Source organism: Xenopus laevis, chromosome 7L (genome assembly GCF_017654675.1).
Source record: "Xenopus laevis strain J_2021 chromosome 7L, Xenopus_laevis_v10.1, whole genome shotgun sequence".
Classification (NCBI taxonomy): Eukaryota; Metazoa; Chordata; class Amphibia; order Anura; family Pipidae; genus Xenopus; species Xenopus laevis.
This window is the reverse complement of record NC_054383.1, coordinates 134,581,978-134,609,506: the sequence shown is the minus strand read 5'-3', so window position 1 is coordinate 134,609,506 and position 27,529 is coordinate 134,581,978. Positions and strand designations below refer to the sequence as shown.

The 27,529-nt window shown below is 32.8% G+C and overlaps 1 protein-coding gene across 13 annotated transcripts in view; it reads left to right on the top strand.

Annotated features, from left to right (window-relative positions):
- The window catches only part of LOC108696888, a 369,929-nt gene that overhangs the window by 227,112 nt on the left and 115,288 nt on the right, over window positions 1–27,529 (top strand). For all 13 annotated transcript variants that reach the window (XM_041569828.1, XM_041569827.1, XM_041569829.1 and 10 more), the window contains 32 exons: window positions 1,849–1,878; window positions 2,184–2,237; window positions 2,877–2,906; window positions 4,215–4,268; window positions 4,797–4,820; window positions 5,254–5,304; window positions 6,443–6,472; window positions 6,598–6,651; window positions 7,167–7,196; window positions 8,777–8,830; window positions 9,811–9,834; window positions 10,528–10,581; window positions 11,197–11,226; window positions 12,390–12,443; window positions 12,612–12,641; window positions 13,672–13,725; window positions 14,146–14,169; window positions 14,436–14,489; window positions 14,673–14,702; window positions 15,320–15,373; window positions 17,576–17,605; window positions 17,952–18,005; window positions 19,065–19,088; window positions 19,522–19,572; window positions 20,833–20,862; window positions 21,687–21,740; window positions 22,284–22,313; window positions 22,996–23,049; window positions 24,141–24,158; window positions 25,318–25,371; window positions 25,734–25,763; window positions 27,412–27,465. In XM_041569828.1, coding sequence (XP_041425762.1) covers window positions 1,849–1,878; window positions 2,184–2,237; window positions 2,877–2,906; window positions 4,215–4,268; window positions 4,797–4,820; window positions 5,254–5,304; window positions 6,443–6,472; window positions 6,598–6,651; window positions 7,167–7,196; window positions 8,777–8,830; window positions 9,811–9,834; window positions 10,528–10,581; window positions 11,197–11,226; window positions 12,390–12,443; window positions 12,612–12,641; window positions 13,672–13,725; window positions 14,146–14,169; window positions 14,436–14,489; window positions 14,673–14,702; window positions 15,320–15,373; window positions 17,576–17,605; window positions 17,952–18,005; window positions 19,065–19,088; window positions 19,522–19,572; window positions 20,833–20,862; window positions 21,687–21,740; window positions 22,284–22,313; window positions 22,996–23,049; window positions 24,141–24,158; window positions 25,318–25,371; window positions 25,734–25,763; window positions 27,412–27,465 — 1,302 coding nt within the window. The remainder of the gene's footprint in view (window positions 1–1,848; window positions 1,879–2,183; window positions 2,238–2,876; window positions 2,907–4,214; window positions 4,269–4,796; window positions 4,821–5,253; window positions 5,305–6,442; window positions 6,473–6,597; window positions 6,652–7,166; window positions 7,197–8,776; window positions 8,831–9,810; window positions 9,835–10,527; window positions 10,582–11,196; window positions 11,227–12,389; window positions 12,444–12,611; window positions 12,642–13,671; window positions 13,726–14,145; window positions 14,170–14,435; window positions 14,490–14,672; window positions 14,703–15,319; window positions 15,374–17,575; window positions 17,606–17,951; window positions 18,006–19,064; window positions 19,089–19,521; window positions 19,573–20,832; window positions 20,863–21,686; window positions 21,741–22,283; window positions 22,314–22,995; window positions 23,050–24,140; window positions 24,159–25,317; window positions 25,372–25,733; window positions 25,764–27,411; window positions 27,466–27,529) is intronic.

Here is a 27,529-nt window from a genome sequence, read left to right as displayed (position 1 = left end):
TTGGCAAAAATAATATAGATGCAAGTTCTATACTAAATGGTAGCATGTTGGGAGTTTCCTTAACTGAGAAGGATCTAGGAGTTTTTGTAGATTGTCTAATTCTGGGCAGTGTCATTCTGTGGCTACTAAAGCAAATAAAGTTCTGTCTTGCATTAAAAAGGGCATTAACTCAAGGGATGAAAACATAATTATGTCTCTTTATAGGTCCCTGGTAAACCCACACCTGAAGTATACAGTGCAGTTTTGGGCTCCAGTCCAAAACTGTGCAATTAAACTAGTTAGAGGGATGGAAGACTTAAATAATGAAGGTAGACTGTGAAGTTTGGGGTTGTTTTCTCTGGAAAAAAAGGCGCTTGCTAGAGGACATAATTACACTTTACAAGTACATTAGAGGACATTATAGACAAATAGCAGGGGACCTTTTTACCCATAAAGAGGATTACTGCACCAGAGGACACCATTTCAGACTAAAGTAAAAGAACTTTCATTTGAAGCAGCATAGGTGGTTCTTCACAGTGTGGTTGTGGAATGCATTCTTTCTTGGACAGACATAATACAAAGGCTACAGTGATACTAGACTCTATAGTTAGTATAGATATGGGTATATATCATTTATTCTCTTGACGTCTCAACGGGAACTACCAATTAGAAGACTCCCTAATTCACGCGATAATTACAGAGCGACGCATTTGGATGACGTATACGGAACCTATTTTACAGCGTACCAGAAACGGATCAATCATTTCGCCTTGAGAAAGCTTGTTAGCGAAACGCGCGTTGGCGAGTCGCCTAATCCTTGTGATTTTATTATATATTTATATATTTTTTTCTTGGTACTTTTTTGGGGTTGGATCTGATTCCTTATTGCTGCGGTTCTCTTTTATCCTAACCATCTTCCTTCCTTTCTAAGGGGCCGGTGATTTGTGGTTTATTAGGGTTAACCCAGTCTCTACAAGATCAGGGAAAGTTAATATACAAAGGCCACAGTCTCGGTTACCCTGTCCTGACTTTTACTTTGTGGTGTCCCAGTCTTAGAAAACAATAGGTAGTTAGTTTTGGGACAGCTCCACCATCTTATGTTTCATTATATCTTCTTTCTTTTCTATTTGACCGCAGTATTTGGTTTTAGTTTCTAATCCTAATTTGGTCATTTTTTAACTTAACGAGATCTCGTAATTAATTTAATCTCCAGCAATTATTATATACAAATTAGTGATTAATTCAATATAATTTTTTTGGTTCTAATAATTTTACTTAATTTAATTCTTTACACAATTAATTGCACCCTAAAGGAATTTTATCATTTCTATTTTAGCCCTGTTGGTTTTAGGCTAACCTTGAATTTTTTTTTTTTGGGAATGATAATTGATTAAATTACTTCGAATATCATGCACTAATTGGCACTTTATAGAATTTTACTAATTAATCTAAAATTAAATAGCTGTACAATTGATTAATTTATTTGGAGGCACTAATTGCACTTTAATTTATTTATTGAATTTATTGAATTGACTTATTTAATCCTAAGAGCTTCCTGTATGCTGGTTATTGATTAAGTTGTTACCCACGGGGTATTCTTTTCTTTATATTTTTAAGTACATTTGATTTTCGGACAGTTGTCGGTCCTCGTGTGGAACATTTGAGGTCTCTTTTATTTAGGGAGTGAAGAGTTGTTTCTCTTTTATTTTCTATATATCATTTATGTGAAGGTATGGAGGAGTGTGTTTATGGATACCGGGTTTTCATTTGGAGAGGTTGAACTTGATGGACTTTGTCTTTTTTTCAATTTAACTATGTAACTATATATCTCATGTTAACCTGCTTTTTGTGTCTTATTCTCTTCTGTAGAACCTGTAGCTCCATACCCAGGAAGAAAAGGTAAAATAAAAATGTAGCTAACCTTTTATAAGTGTAAAAATGTATTAAATGTTTTGCCAATCTAGATAATCTGTGCCTATACATGTATACCCTTTAATTTTATAGAATGGATATAAACATAGGCACATCATTTTTAGTAAAAGCTTAAGAATCACCAGGATCATCCACTGTACATATATATCATTATAGAAGAGTACGGTTTGAACATTGCAAAAAGTTCATCATCTAAAGACAACAGCTTAACTTGTGTTTTGTTACTGTACTACTTATTGCAAAGTAACTGTTGTTCCTGTGTGTTTGTTTAGGGTTGTGGATCGTTGATGTAAAAATACCAACAGGAGTAATACAATATTATGGAAGTGAGTATGTTTATTGAGTATATTATGTAAAATAAATGTTAAAAGAGACTATCGATCTCTATAGTGCTTATCAAAAGAGACATTTCCTATCAATGTACTTTGCTGAGTTGCATTGATTGCATTATTCTAGCTGGATCTCCTAGATGGATCTGGTAATCCTTATAAATACATCTCAACAAATCAGTTACTACTGAGATACATCATTTGACTATACTGATTGAGAAGTCCTCTTTAATTGGAGCATTTTAAGAAGGAGCCCGCAATTTACATTATGGAAAATGTGATTCTAATGATTACGTTTTATTTTGTATGGTTTATCCATGCATTTATAATGGGTATTCCATTTACTTGTGAAATGTTGTCTTTTTTTTTTTTTTTTTTTTTTTTTTTTACAAAACTGTACTCATAATACATTAGAAATCACCAATAAGATATTTTCCCAATGGCAATGGTAAAGTTCCATAAAAATCTCTAGAAAAAAAATCTATTGTTATCAAATGTCTAGCTGATCTTCCATTGGTGATTTTAAATTAGTCTTCATGAAAAAAAAATAAAGGCAATACAGTTTAAATTAAATATATTTTATAAGATTAAATCAAGATATTAAATAAGATATATATTGTGTGCTTCTTTTTTTAGTACCAAAATTTCCACTTGCAGACACAGATGGTAAGTTACTAAATAAATAGAGTACAACTAAGAGCTGATTTATTAAGCCGCAACTTTTTCAGATCATACTTTTTCACACTAAAAATCTAAAAAAAGTTGAAAAAAAGTGTGACTTTTTTGAGATGTTTTATTCGAAAATTCCGAATATAAAAATAGTCCAGCTAAAACCTGTCAAACGCATGTAGAAGTCAGTGGCAGATGTCACTTTTATAACTGGAAGATCTTTCTTTGATTCGTGGTTTTAGAGGTTTTTGTGTGTTTTTGATGCTTGTTTTTTCTTTTTGTGACTTTTGGAAGGCAATACAAAAATGCGTAGTTATTGTGCAACAACTCAAAAAAGTTGCAGTTTTCGCAACTTTTTGCAGACTTTTCCTGTTTATGCTTTTGCAGATTGTTTGTTTTTTAAATAAATTTCATAGACTCCTAAAACAAAAAAGGTAGCCAAAATATGCAGTTAAATATGTTTTGGCTTCTAGTGACATTTTGGGGATAATTTATCGAATTCATCTCAACATTTCCAGCCACAAACTCTGATGTAATCTGAATGAGTTTTTTACTGCATAGTTATTATTAGATTTTTCCGAAAATTAGCTTTGCAGGAAAATTTTTCATACAAAAACTTCGAGGGTATTGCACAAAACATAGCGCACATAAAAAAAATCATTGGGATTTCTCCCATTGAATGCAATTGCAACTTATATGCAACCTCAACAGGTCTGAGATGCCAGATTTTCTGATTTGGACTTTTCCATCCTCAGTGTATAGTTTTAAAAAAAATTGTTAGTATAGAATGGAAAAAAAAACACAAAGACAAATTAAACTTTTAAATCACTACCTCTTTATTAAGAAATAACTTACCGAAACTCCGCTTGCAATCCTCTTCAGAAAAGGCGACATGGCAATGATCCATCATGCGGCACTCGATTTCTCCTCCCTGGCTATCTCCTATAAGGAAGGCAGGGAGGAGAAATCGAGTGCCCGCATGATGGATCGCCTTTTCTGAAGAGGAGCGCAAGCAAAGTTTGGTAAGTTATTTCTTAATAAAGACTTAGCAATTCAAAAGTTTAATTTGTCCTTGTGGTTTTTTTTTGTTCTGCACTAACAAAATTTTTTGAAGTCAAAGGGCCTTTTTATGCTATATTTTCTCAGTTTTTTTCTGGGGACATTTTAAAAATGCAATGGTAGAATGCCGAATTTCACCACAAATCCAGGCCTGCTCATCAATAATAGCTAATATACATGGTTAAAATTTACAAGAATTTCTCTGTCCTTGAATACACAATAACATGATACTATTGTTATGTTAAGGAGAATGGCTGACAGAAACAGAGAAGCCAACATTGCCTTTCCCATATGAACCAGGTAAGTATAGATACAGTGGTTTATAATATCAATTTCATAAATATTGGTATACAGTTGTTTAGTTTTTTCTTTAAGAAAAAAAGAACCTTTAAATATGCAGCACAGCCAAATATTTGAATAAAGCAACAGTTCCTGTGGCTGTAATCTACTCTGTCTGGTTTCAAATGACATATAATACAAATGAGTGCAAGTAAGGGAACAGATTATAGGCAATTATTTCATTTTCCAACATATTATGTTCTTGGAATATGGTTCCTATAGTTGTTTTTCACATTTTTACTATTCGATTTGAGTTTTTGGGTTGGTAACATTCAATCAATTTTTAGACATGAGTTTTTTCATAAATAAACTCCCATTCGAGTTGTGAGTAAATCTGAGATTCTTAATCTGAGTAAAAAAATTCACATAACCCTAAAATTCAACCTTTGATAAATATGCATCTATATGAATTATTTGTATCTTATGAGTAAATATTGTTACCGGTAAATGCATGTTTTGATTTTTTTTTTTTAATTCATTAATTTTTAGAAGCAGGAGTCCAACTACAAACAGGTACATTATTTTATCTGGTTAATATCATCTATATGACAGGTTTTTTTTTTATGCTCAACGAGTGTGTCTAATGACAAAAACTGGTCGGGAGAGGATTAAAAATGAGGGGGTGGACTGGTTTATGATATGTGGAACGCAAACTACCAGAAATCTGTAGTCCATGAGTAAATCTGATTCTATATTTTTACCAAAAATCGATCATTTTACTTAAACATCTTTATTTATATAATACACCATTTATTAGAGTTCATTATCTACTAATACAAATTAAGGGTATTTAGTAAACATTACAATAGGCATTATAAATGCTGAAAATTTTAATGTGTTTTTTTACTGACAATAAATTGCATGCCCAATGGGACTTTCCTTCTGTTAATAGATATAATTTTACATGCTATCACTAACAAGAACTATAATATATATTTTTGTTTAGACTGGATCATTGAAATTGGACGCCCAGGCCAACCAACAAAATTCAAAGGGAGTAAGTAAATCAATATATTTGATAAAGCTGCATACATAATGCAAAGCTTAATACTAATGATTGACAAAAACAAATAAAACCATATATATTCATTAAAAAAAGTGTTTACACCTAAACCATTGCATTCTGGCAGACAGTCAATTAGGTTATTTTAGTATACAGTACTGGATATTTAATCATCATTGTTATTATTACAAAAGCATACATACCAATTTACTATACTATATATTTATTATTATTTTCAAATGGATCTTAACTGATCTTGAAATATTCAGACCACTTAACATTTATTCTAAGCCATACCATTTATAAATACCCATTGAAAAGTAAGCTAAGACTATTAGTAATTTATGCGAACATTCATTAAAACGTTATTTGTTTTTGAATAAAAATGTAATGAGGGTAAAACCTCCTTAACCTCCCTTAACTGAGAGCAGCTGCACAAACTCTGGTTTGTGAAATAACAAACAAATTTTAAAAATTGCAGAATGCTTGTTCTGTTGTTAATACAATTGATAAAAAGGGGGATACTGGATAGGATAAATGTTTAATGTAACTTAAAATATGGTCCATTCTCTTAATTTGTAGACTTGTGTGATCTGTATGGTTTAAGAAATATTTTAAAAAAGAAATAGAATTCTTTGCATATACTGTCTATTTTATTTTGCTCCAGATTCTTTAAACAAAAAAGAGTCATTGGTTGTTTTTGTACTTTATACAATATCTGAATTGTTTAACTTTTTGTTTTGCAATTTGTAAATTGAGCTTTGGAATGGTTACTAAGGTCACGGACCCTAATTTAAGTACAGTAATTATTAGAAATACCAATGAATATGAGAGGCTTTCCTGGTTGTACATAGCGGCCTTTCCTGTAACTGTGACATTTATGGAATCCTTCAAGCATTTAGCTACTGTTTTTTACATTATATGTGTATAGAAATGTATACAACAGCAAACAACAATAGACTAGAAAAGCAAATATTTTTATTAAAAAAATGAACTAATGAAAACCACTTGCAAAGTTGCTTGATTACTTCCATCTACAATATAGTAAAAGCTTAACACCCATTATAAAATTACATGCTTTTTTATCTTAAGCTTTTGATTTTAAAGACGTCTGTGTTTTATTGTATTTTAGGGCCAAAAGCTCCAATCCCTGGGAGAAAAGGTAATTCACTAATCCTACTCGTAATGATTAGCTCAGCTCAACTGAAGAGGTTTTGATAAAGCCGTAACTGTTTGTCATTGGTTTCATTTTACTCTAGTAAATAAATGTTTTTTGTTGTTTCATAGGTATATGGATCATAGATGTGGAAACCCCATCAGGAACAATCGAATATGAAGGGAGTAAGTATATCTAATACTTTAGCAGGCAATATATCTTATTTCTAAATAATATAATATAAGCTATGTTAATAACCCCTGGAATTTAAAATAACTTGCAAATAAAATACATTTCCAATCATAGCTAAAGTTCTGGTTATTACTTTTTTTTCTGGTAACAAAAAAGGCAATTTTTAATCTTAAAGAATAGAGTGTTAAAATGTAACTCTTGGAGGTAATTAATAATGCTGCTATTTCATTACCTGGTCAAGTGATATTAATGCCAGAAATGTTTAGTGAATGTCAGAAATAGTAACGGACAATACTGTGCATTAGGCATATAGTAATTTTAACTGCTATTCAGTGTGTCAGATATACATAGAAGTACTGTCTTCCAAAGACCCAAAAAAGACCAACATAACTGACTTACATCAGCAAACCTATCCATAGTGTTCATCTCTGTCTAAAGTGTAAACATATGATGTTATTTATTGTACATTTTGTTTTTTATTGTAAATGATTATTCTTCTATTTAATAGAACCTGTATCTCAAGTTCCAGGAGTGGATGGTATGTTAAACATTTAGAAATATAATTTAAAAATACCCAAAGAAGTCTGTACCAAAAAAGAACTGACTTCCGGTTTACAGATATATTGAGCATACATTGACTCACTTCTTTCCTTCCTTCGTTTATTCTAAAATGGTAAAACTTCCAAACCCTAATATATTCTCAATCTCCAGTATCTGTGACAGTAACACACCGCATTAACATGTACAGCTTGTAACTGCAGATCAGAACATAAAGAGTAATATATGGATAAGAAGCTAGTGAAATTAAGAAAAGCTCAAGCTTACTTCATACCAACAATCATATATTCTACAGCTTCACTTTTACTGTAAATCTTTCTTTTACATAGTAGAAAGATTCCCCCATATACTTAGGAATATATATATATATATATATATATATATATATATATATATATATATATATATATATATAACCAACAAAAAGGATCCGCACTCTCAGGTCTTAAATAAAGTATAAAAAATGTTTTATTGTTCAATGCGAGACTTCAATGCGATACTGCACTCAGGCAATTTAAACAGTTTTTCGTGAGTGCTGGCTACTCTATGGACTATATATATATATATATATACCATTATTTCTCAAAAACACATTAACATAACCTTCTCAAATCACTGGGCTCTGTTGAGTATGCGTTATTCAACTGGAAACTCCACCATGTGTATTAACTACAAAAAGGAATATAAATCTGAACATTCTTCCATTTTAAATTCCATACTATTTCAGTTAGCGTAGCACGAATACAGGCTCAACAGATCTAACACATCCAGGCAGGGTGGTTTATATACCCAAGACTTCCTTTCTAAAAATCTGAATAATCCAGCCAATTTACTGTTGCTAATGCCTAATGACACCTTAAGTAAATCTCTCTGTGCCAATTTTATTGGGGGTCAGAAATCAAATTGAATGTACTGCAGTTGCCTCCTATAATAAACAATGAGCACAAGAACTAGGAATCATTATTTGTATGGAGGAACCACAGGTCGGTACTGACCTTAACAAAAAGCTGGCTTCTACTCTGTGACTTTTAGAATGAAGAAAATTCAAAAATCTTGAAGAAGTTAGTGTACTACAAAATATATATATATATATTTTATACTTTTATTTTTCCATATATTTTTTTTACAGTTCTTTAAATTATGCAGTGTTCAACTAAAACCAACCTTTTCAATAAATAATAATTATAGGTATCAGATGTGTTTTTCTATTGAAGCTCATTATTTTACTTTGTAAACTCTAATTTGTAGGGCCCTCTAATCCTATTGTACTCTGTAACCCTTGTTTGTTATCCACCATTTATTCCCTGTTGTTATAACTAAGGTAAAGCACTGCGTAACTTGTTGGCGCTATATAAATAAATGATGATGATGATGATGATTATTATATTTTATATGCAAATTTCAGTTAATTTCAATACATTTTCAATGATGACAACACTCTTACCCCCCTCCCCATCTTATTAGTATGCCCTTTATGTAATTTACATTAATTTATGGTATTATAAACTGTCACATTCAAACTTTTGGCAATGCTCTTGACATATTTTTGTGTGTGCTCAGGACTATGGACCATAGAAACAGAGCTACCAAGTATGCCAGTGCCATACGAAGGGAGTAAGTATATATAGAAGAATATTATAATATGCCTCTTGCTACCTCTAGCCAATTTTATATGGTTGTCTCCTTGGAGAAAAAGTAAAATGCCACCACCTTTGGGACAGTTATTTATATTTATATTTAAGCAAATTTAGCATCGGACACATCAAGGGGCACATTTACTAAGTTCGAGTAAAAAAACTTTGAATTTCGAAGTTTTTTTTGGGTACTTCGACCATCGAATAGGCTACTTTGACCTGCGACTACGACTTCGATTTGAACGATTCAAACTAAAAATCGTTCGACTATTCGACCATTCGACCAGTCAAAGTACTGTCTCTTTAAAAAAAACTTTTACTACATACTTTGCCACTTTAAACCTACCGAGCTACAATGTTAGCCTATGGGGACCTTCCCCATAAGTTTTCTAAGATATTTCTGATCAAAGGAAAATCCTTCGATCGATGGATTAAAATCCTTTGAATCGTTCGATTTGAAGGATTTAATCATTCGATCGAACGATTTTTCCTTCGATCGATCAAAGTATTTACGGTAAATCCTTTGAATTCAATATTAGAAGGATTTTACTTTTAGGGTCGAATATCGAGGGTTAATTAACTCTTGATATTCGACCCCTTAGTAAATGTGCCCCCTACACTACAAATCTATGAGACTTTGTTGCACTCAGCTTCAGCAAGAGTCAGTTTATACTTGAAAAGATCATAGTGTATAGTATCTTGCTCAAATAATTCTCAGTTATCTACCCCTTCCTCTGATGAGCAGTTACATTTTTTGGGAAGACTGGATGGCTAAACTTTGGTTTCCATAACTAAGAACCTAACTCTTTATCTCTTTAAATCTGCTTATTTTACTTTTTATTATTTAGCTAGGTGGTTGCTTTAATACAAGTGCCTAAACTATAAAGCTGACTATGTAGCTAAATATTTATTATTTTTCAACTGGAAATAACATTTGGTGTAACCGATTTATTTCTACAGAACCTGGGGAACCTGTTCCAAAAGGTAATTACTTGACAAGAGAAGTTAAACAGAAGAACTAAACTTTTTAATCCTGGATCTTATCTCAAGAGAACTCCCATAAAAAAATAAATCTTTATGCTTTTTTTTGTATTTCTTCTTTTTTCTATTGTAGGGGGCTAGATCCTACAGTATGGGGGTTATTTGTCAAAGGTTGAGTTTTAGCAGTTTGTGAGGTTTTTTATACCTTAAATGAACTCACAACTAAAATGTTTTCTTATTTAAGAAAAAACTCAAAAAAATACTCAAATACTCAAATTTATTAAGTTTTCTTAAAAAAAACTGCAATTACTCAATTCCAACACTACCAAAAAAAAACTGAACCTCATGAAGTGTACAGTCATTTTCAAATGATTGAAGGGCCATTGACTTCTACATGACCTCTACAGGTTTTAGCTTGAGTATTTTCAGATTCAAGCTATTTTCAGGATCGGGATATAATAAATCTCGAAAAATTTGAGTTCTTCTTAAAAAAACAAAAAATTGAGTTTTTTTTATAAAATTCAAGTTTTGACTGAAAAATTCCCTCAAAAATTAAAATTGTTCAGGGAAAAAATCAACTCAACAATTAATAAATAACCCCCTATATGTATATATTCTATTTTTAATTACCTTTTCAAAATGTAAAATGTTTCTACATTTTTTCAACCAAAAAATTATAAATTATTTTGTGTTTAGGAGAATGGATAATAGAATTGGGACGCCCAGGTCAACCAACGAAATTTAAAGGAAGTGAGTATATAACAAACAGTTTTTGGGGAAGGCATCCAGTGTTGATCAAAGTAGCAAAACAGGGTGAACTTACTAATATTAATGGGGGTCCAGGTGCTCAGCTTTAGGAGGTGATAGACACACTTGTTCTTTGATTGCAGGCTGGTACAATCTGGTTTGTGCCAGCCTACAATCAAAGAATAAGTAAGTATATAACAAAGTTGATATTAAAGTTTACAAAAAGTCATACATTTAGAAAACAGCATATTGCCTGTTAGACATTTTAGTGGATGAGCAGGCAGAGACTAAATGAGTGTAAGTGGGAAAACCTCATGCAGCACCCTAATCCACATATGACATGGTTAAGTTAATGCTTGTTCACTTAGACCAACAAAGGGTGGTGCTTTTGGCTGTGAGCCACCTACAGAAATTACCAAAACATTAAAATATTCTTTAGAGGATTGCATCATGGGACACATAACCTACTTAGTTTTTGCTACCTTAATTGCTATCCTGTTAATATTTAACAAAAAAACTTAAAAAGGTGCAACAATCAAGCCATTTCTTCTATTTCATTAGAACACTTTTGATAATATTAATTCTAATTGTATTCATTATGTCTGACTTTTTTTGCAGTACCTGTTGCTCCAATTCCTGGAAATAAAGGTAATACAATACCTCAGAAAATAATTTTGAAAATGCAAATTTAGGTGACAACCTGCAATTGCTGTTCTAAGTGTGCAGAGAACCCAATATTTTGATTTTAAAATGCCTTGGGTATGTGCCACTGTTCCAGAGAATTGATGAAAAGTATATATGTTTAACACATTGTATATAGTTGTATATAGTTGGTGCCATCTTGAGTTTTGGAGGATGTGCCAAGGGATAGAGACTGGGTTTGGCACTAATATACTGGTAAATGACAACCATATGTAACACAAAGCACAGTCTGAAGTTGTACCGCTAGAGAGAAACTCAAACTACTACATATCAAATGTTTCAGATACAGTCCATTAAAGGTTTGGACATTCCCATCACCCTTGGAAGAATGTTCATTTGTGATCCTCTAGCTAATTTTACAGTTTACCCAACAGCTGTTTCTAAACACAGCTTTTTGTGGCCTAGCAGTTGGATTTTATGTCATGAGGTGATGTGCTAATATAGCTTTGTCAGCCCATTGACTTTTATAGGGAGCATAATCAATCCTATGCCAGTAAACACATGCTCAGATGATTCAGCATTTTGTAGATGTGGTGGATTTAATGCAAATACACCAGTGTTATGACCTGGTGCATTGATGTACCTTTTACACCATGCTTACTGAAGCTTTTTCTTTCAATTAAAGTTTTTAATTTTTTAAAAAAAAAAAATTAAAACTCATTGAAAATGATAAATAGAATACAAATACTATGAGTCTTTTTGCATTCAAATTTTTCAATAAAACCATTAAATAGATAAAAATTGTTATACAGTAGTGATGGGTGAATTTATATGCCAGGCGAGAATTTGAGGCGAATCCCTGTGTTTCGCCGCCGATGAATAAATTTGCAAAAAATTGTTGGCGTCCAAAACAATGGACGCCAACGTCCGTTTTTTTGGACGCTGGCACATTTTCGGGGCGTTTCGCAAAAATTTCATGGGAAATTCGTAAATTTTTTGGCGAAGCAAACAAATTCGCCCATCACTATTATACAGCACTCATTGCCACCCATCATAAAGATATACTGATTAATAATAAGTTGACTCTGTTTCATAGCATATTGTATGACAGAAAGAACATGATGTATAATTTGGTATAATGTTGATGAATATTCTATCACTTTGTTTAGGGAAATGGCTAATAAAAGTGCCACTGCCGACAGGAACAGAGGAATATGAAGGAAGTAAGTAAATTCAGCAACTTCCTTTTGAAGGTCTACCAAGGTTAACAAATCAGGGCTCCATTTCGAGCCTCGTTATGTGTATTAAGACTACAGCTTTCTTTTTTTATGTTAATGTGCTGACTATCCAGTGATGTTTTTTATGACTGGTACTTGTTTTCTTTTTTACAGTACCTATCGGACCTATTCCAGGGGGTGATGGTCAGTTTAAAAGTCATATTAATTCATATGTTTTAAGAATAACAATGAACAATGGGTTTTATCAGCAGAAGTGTTTAATGACATTCATACTTTTGTTTATGATTATTCTTTTTAAAGTAACTGATAAAATAGAAAAATGTTCAATGCTCACTTTTCTTCCTATGCGTTAATTAGTCTTTATTAAACCGACTTGATTTTGGGTTCAATTATTTAACCTATTTAGCAGACATGGCAAAAACTTTGCTCCTGTTATTACACCTTGACAAATGCAGTGTTGCGATTTAGCACTTATATTAGTATATAAACCCTATGCTCCTTGACAGCATTTCATGGCATTCAATTTTATGTTTTTTTTTACTCAGTATTTTCTTTTTTATTACTCACTCAAGGGATTGTATGATAAACTTTTGTGAAATCATAATAATTAACAGGTGTTTTCATTTTACTTTCAAAGCTGTATGTTTGCATTAGGTACCATTGTGGTTACACCATTTGACACCATTGTGTGAAAACTTTGCTTATCACCTACTATTGCCCTTCATGCTGACAATATTATATTATCAGAATCTAGCAGTATCTACATTGTATGAATTGATGTTGCTGGGGCCTAGCCACTTGAAAAAAAAAGTCTTAGCTGCTGGTGTAGTAGTCCCAAAATGTTTCTTATTGTATGATACCCAAAAGCCTATGTTAGAAGAGGGTTTTCCTCTATTAAACATAATTCATGTGCCCCTATGTTTGCCCATTGCCTGTACAGAAAGAAACATTACTATGTACAATAAAATCATTGCTGTTCTTAAACTGGTTCTGGAAAAAAATGCTAAGATCACATTAGAGGACCCATTTGACCAGTAGTAAGGATAACCAAGGATATATAACATATATATAAACACCCCCAAAAAAATCTTGTGAACTGTGAAGGCTAATATGCAATGTAAATCATGTTATATATACATTTATGGTATGCATGACTGCTCTTCCTTTAAAATGAGAGAAATAAGATACACTAATGTTTTTTCTTTGTGTTTAGGACACTGGATCATTGCAACGGAGCAGACAACAGTACCAGTACCCTATGAACAGAGTGAGTTATAAAGTAGACCTATCCAACTCTGAAACTGGAAGAGTAAAATTATTTGTACTACCCTGTAACAGATATTAGAGATCCCTATATATCACAAATACAAGGGAGTAAAAACAAATTGTGAAAAAATTACATGATTATAATTAAAGGTTCACGCATACAGTATTTTCCATTCTTTGCCAATAATTTACTCATTGGAATAAAAAATCATGGAAAAGGCAATGTTAAATAAGAAACAAATTACTTTGCTGTACAATTGGGAAGGAAAAATTAATCTAAAAGGAAATAGGTGGTCCATTCTTTATCTTGTGCTCTGTTTGTCCTCTAATGGTACCAGAGAAATAATTCTAAAAGTGCAATAATTTATAACCATTTGTAAAGTGACACATATTCATTTTCTGTTTGTCTTTGCTTTACTAGAACCAGAAGCTCCAGTTCCTTCAGGTACTTTACACATTTAGCATATTCAGGAAAAAATTACCATAATTCCTTAGCTCATGATAATAATACCATAATAAGTATTTTGATTACCCATAGGTGACCACTGATACAATGGACAATAATAATACTACTAATAACAAAAATATGCAAATTTAATAGATGCTGCAATTTATTTTTTGTAGATTGGGATGAAATGCTAATAATTTCTGTTCAGAAATTGCTACTGAGGTTTTTCCAGTTTCAACAATATTTCTTATATCTGTGTTTAGGAGACTGGATTATAGAAATGACAAATGGTGACAAACCAACCAAATTTAAAGGGAGTAAGTATTTTTGATATGTTCGATATGCTGCATTGCTATATATATAAATACAGTCACAATGTAAATGAGAATGACATTTAACAGATGCAGATATATGGATATGTTGGGGGATCCATTTCTATATTTAGTACCATGGGCCCCATTAAACAATGTTGTTACCTACATCTGTTTTTTTTTTTATAGGACCTCAGGCTCCAATACCTGGAAGAAAAGGTAACTAATGGATTTAGCTAGGCATTGGACAGGAAGGAAAGTTATTATCCATAAGGATACTTGTTATAGTGTTGCAGATGTAACAGGATTAAATTATCTCATACATTTACATTTGCATTGCCTTTGTAATGTGAAAAAAGGTCATGTTTGTACCTAGCACTGAGCACTATCACCGACTCCTTACTCATTGATACAAATTACATGTGGAGAGAAAAGATTCATCAATTATTGTTCCACTAATTGTTTCAGCATGGAAAATAAATTGTTAAATCTGTAAAGATAAGTAATGTTTTGCCAAGAGGTAACTATTGTCACCATGCAGTAACATTTACCATCCATTTATACATCTGACCTTTAGGGGGCTATATTATTCCTTAAAATTTTCTGGTTGAGTTTGTGGTTTTCAGGCAACAATTCGAAAAAGTCATACAATTTTGTTGAAATTTTCCCACACATACAATTTTCATTCAGATTGTTTAGTAAATTAAGCCAAATTGTGATTGGGAGTTATGTCAATTTTTTATTTTTAAAATAATGAGAATGATTTATCATGCTCTGCTACATTTAACAAAGGCAATTTCCAATGTTTTTCATATGTTTTGTGTGTGTGTTCTTAGGATATTGGATAATTGAAGTGAAAATGCCCTCAGGAAATGTACTCTATGAAGGAAGTAAGTGTCTAATATATTGCATTTTGAAAGTCTATATTGCTATTTGTCTATAATGTCCTCTAATGTACTTGTAAAGTGTAATCATGTCCCCTCACAAGCGCCTTTTTCCAGAGAAAACAATCCCAACCTTGACAGTCTACACTCATAATTTAAGTCTTCCCTCCCTCTAACCAGTTTAGTTGCACTTAGTCTCTGCACTCTCTCCAGCTCATTTATATACCTCTTAAAGGGATACTGTTGTGGAAAAACATGTTTTTTACAAAATGTATCAGTTAATAGTGCTACTACAGCAGAATCCTGCATTGAAATCCGTTTTTCAAAACAAGAAATGGATTTTTTTATATCTAATTTTAAAATTTGCTATGGGGCTAGACATTTTGACATTTCCCAGCTGCCCTCATGTCATGTGACTTGTGCTCTGATAAACTTCAGTCACACTTTACTGCTGCACTGCAAGTTGGAGTGATGTCATTACCCCTCCCTCCTACAAGCTGCTGTAATGTAAATAGAGCCTTGTCTGCTGAGCCTGTCAATCGAACAATAGGCAGGTATCAAGATAAGCTCCCACTGACACCACTTCAGACGAACTGAAATAAGATAGTCCTGTGATCACTGCCCCCACTTACGTTTCAAAAATAAATATATATATATATATATACACACACAATTCATTTTGGGCACTGAAAAAAATATTTTATATAGATAGTTTATTATATTTGTTTACACAAAAATGAATGGCAGAAACACAGGAGTACACTCCCAGGACTGATGACAAGGAATAGAAAAAAAGGATAAAATAAGGAGGACATACTTGAAAACCAGGAAAACTTAGGAGGAAGTCTAGGAAGGGTTAAAATAGCTCAGGAGAAAGGAGGCAGTAAGTAGTTAATGAAAAAAGAAGTATTGCAGGCAGGAAAGGAGCAAGGTCTGTGTGAGGTGGATAGCAGAGGGAACTCACAACTCCTTTACCACATCTAGTAACCAGTAAAACTAACTAGGAAGGCAGCAAGGAGAGAAAGTTCCCCCCTCCAAAGGAATGCAAAGAACAAACTTACAGAACGGCAGGTGCTTTGATAGTGTCTGTGGGAGGAGGGGCTGCTAGTGCCGCTGTAGAGCAGAACGTAGGAAAGTGAAAGTAATTGCTTCCCTGCAAACCATGTGACCTCTCTCCTCCAAACATCACACGCATGGGCAGAGAGGGGAGGGGGAGTGTACAGCTAGATTCTCATGTCGTAGTGCGACCTGGCTTTTCATTACAGAGTGGCTGCCTCCAAGCACACAGGCAATGCTGTGCCTGCTGTTAGAGCAGCACAGGATGAATGTGTAATGAGCAGAAATGGAAGCCCCCATGACAAAATACAAACTAAAATAACTTATGCATGGATTTGTGGATTAACATTTTATTTGCCAGACAGTGTTTATGGATGTGTGTTTTTTATAAAAATGCAAAAAAAAAGTTTATGTTGACAACAGATTCCCTTTAAGGACTGGAGTCCAAAACTGCCCCCATACTCCAGCTGAGGCCTCACCAGGGACCTATAAAGAGGCATAATTATGTTTTCATCCCTTGAGTTAATGCCCTCTTTTATGCAAGACACAACTTTATTTGCTTTAGTAGCCACAGAATGACACTGCCCAGAATTAGACAACGTGTTATCTACAAAGACCCCAAGATCCTTCTCATTTAAGGAAACTCCCAACACACTGCCATTTAGTGTATAACTTGCATTTATATTATTTTTGCCAAAGTGCATAACCTGCATTTATCAACATTGAACCTCATTTTCCAGTTTGCTGCCCAGTTTTCCAGTTTAGACAAATCACTGTGCAAAGTGGCAGCATCCTGCATGGAACCTATAGTTCTGCACAATTTAATATCATCTGCAAAAATAGAAACAGTACTTTCAATGGCCACCTCCAGGTCATTAATAAACAAGTTGAAAAGCAAGGGACCTAGTACAGAGCCCTGCGGTACTCCACTAACAACACTGGTCCAATTAGAAAATGTTCCATTTACCATCATTCTTTGTAGTCTATCTTTTAGCCAGTTCTCTATCCAGGTACAAATACTATGTTCCAGGCCAACATTCCTTAATTTAACCAGTAACCTTTTGTGTGGCACTGTATCAAATGCTTTAGCAAAGTACAAGTAATTTTAGCATTAAAATGTTTTGTAAACAACTTTACCATGATTTTTTACAGTACCAAAGGCCCCAATACCAGACTCAGATGGTAAGTCAATAGATTAAATGCTAAAGTAAAACATATTTCATCCAGATGAGCACACAATATATTATATAGCTTCATCAAACAATATACCTAATTATAATAATGTTTAAAAAGTTTGAAACTGCAGTATGCATTAATGAATTAAGTGCATCGACTTATTAAATACATTGGTAAACAGGAAATGCTTGGAAATGAAACCAAGAAATGAAAGTAGACATCACAGCTCCAGAGTAGATATTAAGAAAGTTATTTTTTATTTATACAAAGTCAAACAAATAAAAAAACATACATTGGTGTCTATATTGATAAATCCTATGAAACAAAGTCACTTCATTATGGTTCTGTTTAGGTCAATGGGTAACAGAAACAGAACAACCAACTTTACCAGTACCATATCAAGGTGGTAAGTATGTGTGCAATAGCAAAGTAAAAAAATGTCCCTTTTGGATAGAATAGTGTGGGAGAATCACTCTCTTGGTAGTATTGACAGCACCAATTACACAACTCAATGACAGCGATACAAGAGTTTCAATAAAATGTGCATGTGTTTTATTTACACAGTCATAGTTCACTTAAATTCAGTGTTGCAAAAAATAACAGGCAGCCCTGACCACATAGTCTTTGTCTTTTTAAACAAATCCACAAACAGTACATTTTATTTCACTATTTTTTACAGTTTTCCAAAATAGCCTTTAGCTCTCCAGCTTACTCTCACTAAGAGAGTTTGCTCTCAAACCATACCTCTAGCTACAGGTGAGGCTAAACACGTTATTATTTTATTGTTTAATTTTCATCATCCTTGCTGATTTTAGAAAGGATACTGAAGTTACACAATTTTCATAACATATTTATAATGATTTTAATTACTTTGGTTCAATAAGATTGATATTAAAGCAAACATTGCTGCTTTTTTAAGTAACAGTACTGTTATAGATTTGTAATTGAATGATGAGAAAGCTGGAGAAACAAACATTTTTTGAACTAGGAAGATTTATGGCCAGATTTATCAACATCAAAATTTGAGATTTTAACCCAATATGAGTTTTTCTTGATAAACAATTGTGACCACAAGCTCAATATAATGTCAGCAACTAAAAGCTACAGAGTTTATGTAGAGGAAAAAAGTCAAGCTGCTTTCAAATTTTCGTTTTCCTAAATAAGTAACATTTTTTTGCAGGTTCATTTAAAATGAAGAGTAGATTTTGCTTTGAACAAGTTTTACTTTTATGAGATTTTAAGCAATTATGGTTTTAGGATTTTAGCTTTTTCATAACTAAGGGTGCAATTGAGATTTTTGTGTTTTCACATTTTGATTAATCTGCCTCCCTGACTGTAACAACTGATTCAATTGTTTAGTCTCCATTAACCCTAATTGTTGCTACCTTAATATAATTTTTATTATTTTAATTGTACCTTGGGATGTTTTAAACAAAATTTTATGAAAAAAACTTTATATTTCTAGAACCAGGAGTTGAAACGAAAACAGGTAACGTAGAATTATGTTTGAATTATTCTTTTAAATAAAACATATGTAGCAAATTCAAACCGTTTATGATATTTGAAATAATAACTAACATTAATACTAAAAGTCTAGTTATGTCAAAAGTAATCACAATTTATTATTATTCTAGACAGGGACTCATTTGTCAACACTGGGCAAATTTGCCCATGGGCAGTTACCCATAGCAACCAATTAGTGATTCATTTTTTAAAGCCAGCCGCAAGCAGAATAATGAATGCAACAATGTGATTAATGGGTTACTGCACATGGGCAAATGTTCCAAGTGTTGATAAATGAGCCCCACAGACTAATCTACCGTATCATTTTATATAGTATGTCTTTTCTTCTAACAAAGTGAAAGTGTGTTTTGTCACTATAACTATTAAAGAAATAATATGATATTTGCTTTTGTGCTTAGACTGGATCATTAATATTGGAAGTCCAGACCAGCCAACCAGATTTAAAGGACGTGAGTGTATATTTTCAGAGTTTTTAACACACTGAGGTTAGAATAAAGTAGAAAATCTTCACTCATTCCAAAAGGAAGAGTCAAAAACTAAATCAGGTAGTACATTTACAGCAGCCTCCAGATGCCAACTACTGAATTCACATTGTTTATATCAATGGGGTCATTCAAGTTGATTGCTATGAATAGTGTATACCTAAGGGCATTTGCAAACTCTTATTAAAAATAGTATTCTGTTGGCAACATAATAGTAAATGGTAGAATTTTTCCTTGTCTTTAATAATTTTGTGACCCAAAGTCTCTTAAGGGTTAGTGTGTATACTTTTATAAAGTTATACACACACACATATATATATATATATATATATATATATATATATATATATATATATATATATATGGATGGGAAAACTTGTAAAATATAAAAAAAAACTGTTGTTATCTGTCCTTTAATCAGACACTTACAAACTTGTAATCAATCAGGGAAAATTTTTAAATAATATAATCGGAACCAGTGACATTAATTTTGTTCTCAAACATATTAGAGCTCAGCAACTAATGCAAGTGCAATGTGTAAAAACAGACACAAACAAATAACTAATTTTTGATACCTACTATATAACATCATTTTCAGAAATGCAGCCTAATTGTCAATGCTCAATATGTAGAACTTGCTCATGATTAGCAATCTGGAGTCAAATTAGACTTAACATTCTGAAAATTTAAATATTTATGGTTCTGTGAGCATCACTTAAAGGGATACCTGGGTGTAACACTTCAGTAACGCAGTTATATGCCCTGTACTTTGCACCTATGCAAGAAACTTGCATTTTAGGGCAAGCTGCAAAGCACAAGTAAAGAGAAGTGTGTATGGACACAAAGAGCTTTGTGTATTGTCTTTTTAATAGATGCCATTTTGTGTTTTGCACTTGCATTAGTAAAAGAGCCCTACAGAAGAGAACCAAAAGAGAAATTCACAGTTTATTAAAAAAAGATGTGAAAACATGTTTAATATCAGAATCATTTTTTGTTGCTAATTTATGATTGAGGATTTGATTATTCATCATGTGTTTTTATGTAGTTTTTTAATTACTAATGTTTGATTCTTTTCCATGTTTAAATAAATATAGATAATGGCATTTAGGTTACCAACATAACATTTTATAGGATGCTATATTTATTTCCTAAACAAATAATGTTATTTGTACTGTAATGTGTTATGGTAAAATGTTTTTTTTTTTAAATGTTCAATTAATTTTTTAGGACCTAAATTCCCAATTCCCGGAAGAAAAGGTAATTTTTTTACATACTGGTGACTGGTAAAGATTCATTGAGCATATTCTAGCATGCAGTTATTTCTACACAATTAAAAATTCACATTCTACTTCAAATACAGGTGTTAAGATAAAATTATAAATTAATAAAGTATAAAATATTTTATTACCAACCAGCTTCATTGCACTAATCGATATTAATAGGGTATTTTCTTTGTTAACTGAATAACCGTGAAAGAGCTCATGTGATAAACAACATGGCCATCATAATCTAATGCCTAGGAAATTCCTGTGATATTCATTTAAATTAGGTACAACCAGAAGTACCAATATAGCAGCTGACACTATAATCTATTGGATAAGTGGGTGTACCAATATAGTAATTCCCCTGGAAGAGTGATTGAACTAAGAACTAAAAAACCTGTTTGTGAAAAGTTGTACCAATATATTGGATGTGATTTACTATCCAAAACCCATGAGGCATTATTCCCCAAGGGTTCTCTCAGTAATAATACACTATAAAAAAAAAGGGCTTTTAAAAAATCATTTTGGATAACAGTTTATGGATAATAGATTATATACCTGGAATACAATCAATAACAATAATGATAATAATATGTATTTAAATAATATTTTTTGTATGCATTTTCTGTGCTTCTGCACTGCACATTATAAAATAAATGATAAATACATTGTAAATTATTAAACATAGAAACATGCTTTTGGATTATTATAAACTATAATATATTTTATATTTGGTAAGCATTTAATTACACAAGAATGTGCCTCCTAGTCATAGTTTTAATGATTCTTTAGTAATGCAATTGTTTTCTCAATTTTTAGGGTACTGGATTATAGAAGTCAGTACTCCTACAGGAACAATGGAATATGAAGGGAGTGAGTATATATATGTGAAAGCTCAGCAAATCTTTCAGATACAAAAATAACATAACATTAAATCTGAGGCAACATGGAGATTTAATGATTCAAAAAATCATTAAAGGTTGGTGGAAAAAACATTGTAAAATGTATATCAGTATTTAACCATCATTAGCACTTGGCTGAAAAGAATCTGAAACAGTGACCCTTTAAAGGATATCAATGGATAGTAATGACAAGAAAAAAGGAGTTTAACAATAGTATTGATCCAGCACTCCAAACAACATTTCACAGTTGACTTTCACTGATTTCAAATAAGGCTTGGACTAACTTGCCAGAGGACTAGAGGGTCCCAATATGCTCCAGCCAGCCTTAGTAGGCCCCAGCCCAGGACAATTCCAATAATTTCTTTTTCAATTTCCATCATAGTCCTATATGATATCTATTATATTCAGCACTGTCTACATCAGAATACTGTGGAAATGGGCCCTCAGAGTCAGTTTCTCTCATTCTGAAGTGTAATATGATTAACAATTTATTCTTACTTTTCTTCTTTTGTAGAACCTGTTTCTCCATTTCCAGGAATAGACGGTATGTTACACATTCAACAAATTTCAGTATTTTTTAATTTAAAAAATTAGAGGGATCATAAAGGCCCAATATATATATATATATATATATATATATATATATATATATATATATATATGTGTAATTATATATATATATATGTGTGTAACTATATATATATATATATATATATATATATATATATATATAATAAGGTAGAAATGACCAGCAACACCGAGTTCTTTGGTGAAAAAATCAAAGTGTATTCATATCTATATATATATATATAGATATATATATATATATATATATATATATATATATATAGAGAGAGAGAGATAGATAGATATAGATATATATATATATATATATATATATATATATTTACAAAATTACCTTTTTCTGTAATAGTTTAACCTGATTGAAGGCAGTTTTCCTCCTTGCTCATTCTAGTACGTATGCAGACAGAAGACTGTGTAATCTTCTGTTTATTGCTTCTCTGCTCAGCATGGCAGCATTTAAGCAGCTAAATGACTCTTGGGTTGTAAAGAGAGATAACTAGCATTTTCTCCACCTTTGACTCATTTGGACTGTAAATTATAGTGAATCATAAGTCACTGTCACTTATTTCCAACTACAGTTTCAGCACAATAAAGATTCTAAAGTTAAATATTAATATGGTTTATTTATTTTATTTTTTTAGGAGAATGGACTGTAGAGACAGATGAAGGAACTATGCCAATGCCATATGAAGGCAGTGAGTATATTTTATAGCTGGATTTAGCAATCCCCTTACATACTGTACATCAAGATCACAAAGAAGGAGTATAGTGGCTCATGTTGTTTAGTGTTTCATGCACGGCTATACACGTAGGCCAACTGTGTATAATTAGAAATGGTTTGTGGCAACTTAGTTAAACACCGAGTTTCTGTGTTCAAAGACCTGCAGCCATTTTTTTTTTAAATTATTTTTGATTTTCACAGCAAAAGTAAAAATCACTAAAAAGAGGGAAATAAGACAGAGATGGCAACATGCCTATCACCATTGAGTTTGTTTACACTGTACATTCTATAATTTGGTTAATGTAGACTGGCTTCTTCCATTGTAGGCTTGTTCTATCTATCGTCAGTTGTGCCTTATTTTAACAAAGAGGGAGGGAGGTGGAAGGGGTGAATACAAAGGGGAGCATGAGAGAAATAAGAAAGTGGGTGGAAAGGGAGGGAGAAGGGGTAAGTGTAGGTGGGAGTTGTTATTCAGCTTACTACATACACCATCTGAGAAGCTGGGTTCCCTAGGAGTTCTGCGTAAAGTACCTTATGTTACAGTAGTACCTTGCAGAAGGCTTTCCAGGTACTGGGTCCACGGTTGCCACTCAACCTGCAGCAATTCTGGAAGAGTGAAAACTCCCCAAAACATGGCTGACTCTACCTGTTTTTTGCACCCTCTCTTCCACATTGTAAATAACAATTTACGTTACATCCATGACAAGTCAACCAGTATTTAATATCTGCAGGGGAACATCCATAAAATCTATAATGCCATTAAGTTCAGGGGGTCCTAAAAAATTCTGCTGTGGAGCCCAGTACTTCTATTTATACCACTGTAAGGTGACTATGAAGATTTTCATTCACTGTAAGGAAGAGCTGGTTATGCTGAATAGGGGGCATTTGCTTGTAAAACAAATGGAGAGCCAATACATTTGTGATAACAAATGGGGTGATCCCAGCTTTATAACATGGTGGTCAGGACACATCACACACGATTCGTGATATTTCTTCGGTACCTATAATGATACAGCTCAGTTATTATTTATAAATCTAATTTATTGTTTCTTACTTGTTTTTTAGAACCGGAAGAGCCTAAAGGTGAGTTTGAAATTTTACAAATGTTGTATAAGGGCTGATATACCATGCTTTTATCCACTTATCTGAAACTCTGGGCCAAAAAAAACCTCAGATGAACTTCAGCAGTTTTAGTTTCCTCTTTTGTTTAAGTACAACAAAACTAATTACTTATCAGTCGTGTGCTATGGCAATTTTAAAGGTGTCACTTTTAAAAGCCTCATCCCTTTTCCAACATTTTCTTTTAAAAACGGACATGAAATTGGCCTTGCTAGAGCTGCTCTAACATTTTTGCAATGCAGTATTAATTTACACCAGAATTAAAATTTTGAAAGAAATTTAGAATTTTAAAAATATTAAGAGGAATATGTCTAGTTTGTCTTGTATGTGGCTACAACTAATTTATAATACTCTAAAAAACAGCGGGTTGGACAGAATATAAATGTTTTGCTGGAGGCCGAATAAGAAGGCTATATGCAATTAGTCTCATTATTGTTTTGCATTTTTTTAATTATTTAGTTTTCGGTTCAGCAGCTCTCCAGTTGGAATTTCAGCAGATATCTGGTTGCTAGGGTCCAATTTACCCTAGCAACCAGGCAGTGGCTTATCTGAAAGACTAGAAGATATACAGGGTGGGAGTGGACCTGGGTCTCAATTGGGGATTTTTTAAAAATTCCTATTCAATTTTCGCGATTTATACTCTGGCCCTTTAAGAATTTGTATTTGACTATTAGCCACCTGAAACCTGCCGCATTGCTGTTTAAGTCAATGGGAGAGGTCCAGGGATCAATTTGGAAATGTTTGCAGCCTTCCTGACATTTGAATTTTTTCAGAGAAAAAAGCTTGAATTGAGTTTGATCTAATTCAAATCAAATCGAATTTGATTCAAGTTTTCAGGTTGTTTAAATTAGTCTGGAATAACTGATTTTATAAATTTTAACTTTCGAATTTATGGGAGTTTATGGGAATTTGAAATGCTACCCTTGATAAATGTGCCTCCCCAAGTATGTATGTATTGATCAGGAACCTACAAATAAACAGATATTTATTAGCAAGAAACTTCTTAACTAGTAAGAAAAAGTATATTGAAATTTGAATGTACAATCGAAACACATGGGGGAACACATATGCTTAATTACATAAACAACCACAGTTTCATAACATCTTTTTTTTGTGTGTTTAGTAAATTGGATTATAAACTTCGCGAGTCCAGGAAAACCAACAACATTTAGAGGAAGTGAGTATATAACATATCAGGAACATATTATGCCATGCAAATTGCATTAAAATCAATTTGTTGTCTGAACAAAATGTGTGTATTTTTCCCATTGTTTAGGTGCATACACTATGGAGTTTTATAAGTGTTAGAGTACTAATTTGTGTTAAACAACACATGAGTTTATGAACTCATGCTTGATTTTAGTACAGTACATGATTGCTTAAGTCAGTAGGCTTGAACATTAGTAAATTAGCCCCATAGTTAGGTAAACTGTTAAATAAAAATGTATATTATTAACCATTATTGTTAATATTAAAATTAATTTGATCAATTATTTTTTTAATTAATATTACTTACTACATCTCTTTATCTTTTTACAGGGCCAATAGCGCCAATCCCTGGGAGAAAGGGTAAATACAATATCTGAGAAAAAGTTGCAAAAATGGCATGGTGCTGTCTAGACCAATAAAGTATAATGTCCAACTAAACAGTAGAGCAAGGGTTACACTTGACTCTAACACTTAGTGGCAGAATTATCAAAGGTCAAGGTGAATTTTCGAATGAAACAAATTTTAATTTCAAGCTATTTTTTTGTGTACTTCGAATAGGGAATATTCCAAATTTTATTTGAAATTAAAAAACAATTAGAAAATTCGAATATCAAATTGATCATGTACTGTCTCTTTAAAAAAATGACATTCACCATCTAAAACCTGCAGAATTGCTGTTTCAGCCTATGGGGGACCTCCTATAACCTATTTGGAGTCAATTGGTGGACTTTGAAAAATTTAAGGGTTTTTAATGGAAAAGTGATGAATCGAATTCAATCGAATGCGCTATTCCTTCGATTTGTATGGTTAGAATTCAGCTGAATACGGACTTATTCGATGGAAAACGGACCTACTCGGCCAAAAAAAACTTTGACTTAATTTCGATTGGTCTTTTTGAATTAGAATTTTGAAGTTTTTTCAATTCAAAATTCGACCCTTGATAAATATGCCCCTTAATGCAGGGCCTTCGCTAGGACAACGTTATGAAAGTCACAGATCCAAACAGGCAAGGTATTGCAGATGTTAAATATACCAGAACAGTTCAGCAAAAGGCAGTACATTGTGGCATCATGTGGATGCAGCTAGGGAAGTTTAAGGTACACATCTAGGTTAAAATTCTGTCATGGTCTGGATCCCATATAGAGGAATGATCAGGGAGAATAAATCTAAGCCTGATTTCCTATTCAGATGCGGTCCCTTCACTTTAGGCAGACTCAGAGCCTAGGAGAGAGCTACTCCCTACTACAAATCCTTGTTGGAGCACAGGTTGCTTGTTCTAATTAACCTCTCTATCTTACCCTCCTAGAAAGTACTATGAAAGATTTAATCTTTCACTGGCTGGCCTCATTCACGGGGTCCCTGCTCCCTGACTTATCACTAGAGGTACAGGTCCCACTAGAGCAGAACAGCTTTACTAAACAATGTTGATCCAGTGCTCCCTTAAACACATGCAGCTGGGTCAGCAACCAATGACCAAAGAGAAAATTCCACCCTAGCCAGACACTATGTTATAATGTGGCAGGAAGTGGTCATAGGCCAGTAGGCCATTTGCACAAATATGCAAATTAAGTAACTAGATACGTGGGCATCTGCCCAGCAACTAGGCAGATAAGGAAGTGTGGGGATTTAAAGCCATAGAGAAATAATAAACCCATGGTTTCCTACATAATATTTTCTTATTGATCTAAATGTGGACCATTATCTTATTTGGCCATAAGGACTGTCCAAGTGTATTTATCCATTCATTAAAGCAGATGGTCAGTGAGAGTAAATCAAAAGCGTTTGTTGCTACCCCATGCATGGGCATAACAAAATTTTAGGCCAACTTCGGCCCAGTTGTATCTCAGTATTTTCTTTAAACACTACACCTAAGGTGTGTATAGTCTGATGTAGTATTCATAGGTAGAGCATATTTAAATATTTGATGCACAACATAAAGTTACTGCATTGTTAAACTTTAACTGTGACATTGCTCACTATGCACAATGATTCCAATTGTTACGTTTAGGAATATGGATCATAAGACTGATTACACCAAATGGAATTGAAGAATATGAAGGAAGTGAGTATATCTAAGTATTATCTATAATGGATATCATAAATAATATATATATTTGTAGGTCTGT